Source organism: Solanum tuberosum, unplaced genomic scaffold (genome assembly GCF_000226075.1).
Source record: "Solanum tuberosum cultivar DM 1-3 516 R44 unplaced genomic scaffold, SolTub_3.0 scf00356, whole genome shotgun sequence".
NCBI lineage: Eukaryota > Viridiplantae > Streptophyta > Magnoliopsida > Solanales > Solanaceae > Solanum > Solanum tuberosum.
The window spans coordinates 48,401-50,320 of NW_006239279.1; the positions used below are offsets into that span (position 1 = coordinate 48,401).

Sequence of the window (1,920 nt, forward strand, 5' to 3'; positions counted from 1 at the left end):
TATTTTACAACATCGTATACTATATATACATATACACGTGCAACGCACGTGCCATGAAACTAGTATATATATATATATCATTGATTAATGAGCAGTCCTTCTTCAAGGGAGGAACTCAAAAAGACATAAGATTTAAAAAAAAATTCCTCACTTAGAGAGGTGCACTCAATCACCACTCCATTATAGAATACTTTGAGTAAAATTGAGTTCACACATGTATATTTAAGTATTTCAAAAAAATTATAACACTATTTTACATGATCTCGAGAGGAGATCATGAGTTCTCGTGAACCCAATGACCTCCTCCTGAATATGCCCCTGACACAATTGCCCCTCAAAATCTTTTTCACGTCTTTTTCACTATATTTGTGGAGGATATTTTTATAAGCAAATGATTTTCTTTAGAAATACAATACATGTTGTTTTCAATGCACCAATCCAAATATTACATAAAAAATAATTTCAACACAATTAATACAAATATAACTTATACAAACATTACTAATGTCAACATTACTAATAAATCATATTTATTACTATTCTTATACACCAATGAACCTTAGTACCATTACGCAACAGCATATTAAGTACCAGCCCAAATAAATACTCATTTTTTTATGATCAGAGGTATTTATTATTTTTTTTAAAAGAAAAACAATTCTATTGGAATCTTGAGATGTCTCAGTTATATTTTTGACCTGTATTAACAACATCAATGAAATGGTAGTAAGAAAGTAAACATCAATTGACAAGCACACCAATGAAATGATAGTAAGAAAGAAAACATCAATTAAGTACTGACTACTGACAAGCACATGCAAGAGGAAGTAATTTTACTGCTCCTTCTGGTCCATATTAACTAGATTGTTAAGAAGTACAGCACACCTCTTAAGGACAAATATTAAATGTTATTTTCATTATTATCCTTCTGATTATTTTTAGACTTTTCTCTTAGAAAATGTAAAATAGTTAAAAACTTCATTAAAGAATAAAAAAGAAAGTCCCAACAATTATATGCACTTTACAGATGGATTGGAGATGCCCTGAGGGTGCTTCAGATGACAGTAGAATTCTGAGAAATCCAGAAAAAAAGAATCTTATAAGCACAATTATCAGCACTTTACAGACTGCTTAACTAAGAACAAGAAAATGTGGCTAGATAAGTTAGACCCTATTTATAGCTAACTATCAAAGACAAGATCCACAAAATATGCCTTCTTAAAACGTATGACTCTGTCCCTGATTACTTGTCCACTTTTCCTTTTATAGTTATCCCCAATTACTTGTCCATTTTGACAAATCAAGAAAATACAATTTTTTTTACCTATTATATCCTCAATTAAATGACTAATTATTTGAAAGATGTAGAACTTTTCATCCACTTCATAATTAATAGGGGTAAAATGGTAAACTCACTATGTCATTAATTGTTTTCTTAATATGTGTGTCAATTCAAAAGTTGACAAATAATTAGGGACAGATGGAATATTAAATGTCTTCTTACTACAAAATCCTGACTTATCCTGGTACAAATATAAACCTTGTATTTTCAAGATAATACGATTAAATTTTACATAATTTCAGTGTCCAGACAAGTATGAAAAGTTTCATAGTTACATGATTGCATGGATTATTTTATGAATTTTTAACATAGAAGAAAAGAATTTTTATACAGAATCAGGTTGCCTAAGGGTGTGTTTGGTATGAAGGAAAACATTTTCTGGAAAATGTTTTCCAATTTTATCATGTTTGGTTGGGTTAAATGTTTTGGAAAATGTTTTCCAAACCAACTCATTTTCCTCAAATTTAAGGAAAATGACTTCCCTTCAAAACTTAAGGAAAACATTTTCCAAACCTCTCTTCCAACTTCAAATTACAATTACTTCAAAATTTCTTTTTTTCACGATACCCTTGACCCCC

General features: G+C 29.7%; 1 protein-coding gene across 2 annotated transcripts in view; it reads right to left on the reverse strand.

Annotated features, from left to right (window-relative positions):
- Nucleotides 1-543: 543 nt before the first annotated feature.
- Nucleotides 544-1,920, reverse strand: part of LOC102590056 (endo-1,3;1,4-beta-D-glucanase-like) — a 6,640-nt gene continuing 5,263 nt past the window's right edge. Inside the window, exon 9 of one of the 2 annotated variants that reach the window (XM_006361442.2) lies at nt 544-698. In XM_006361442.2, coding sequence (XP_006361504.1) covers nt 682-698 — 17 coding nt within the window. In that variant the 3' untranslated portion in view covers nt 544-681. Of the gene's footprint in view, nt 699-745; nt 1,073-1,920 lie in introns of those variants that run through there. The other variant, XM_006361444.2, reaches the window with a different exon arrangement.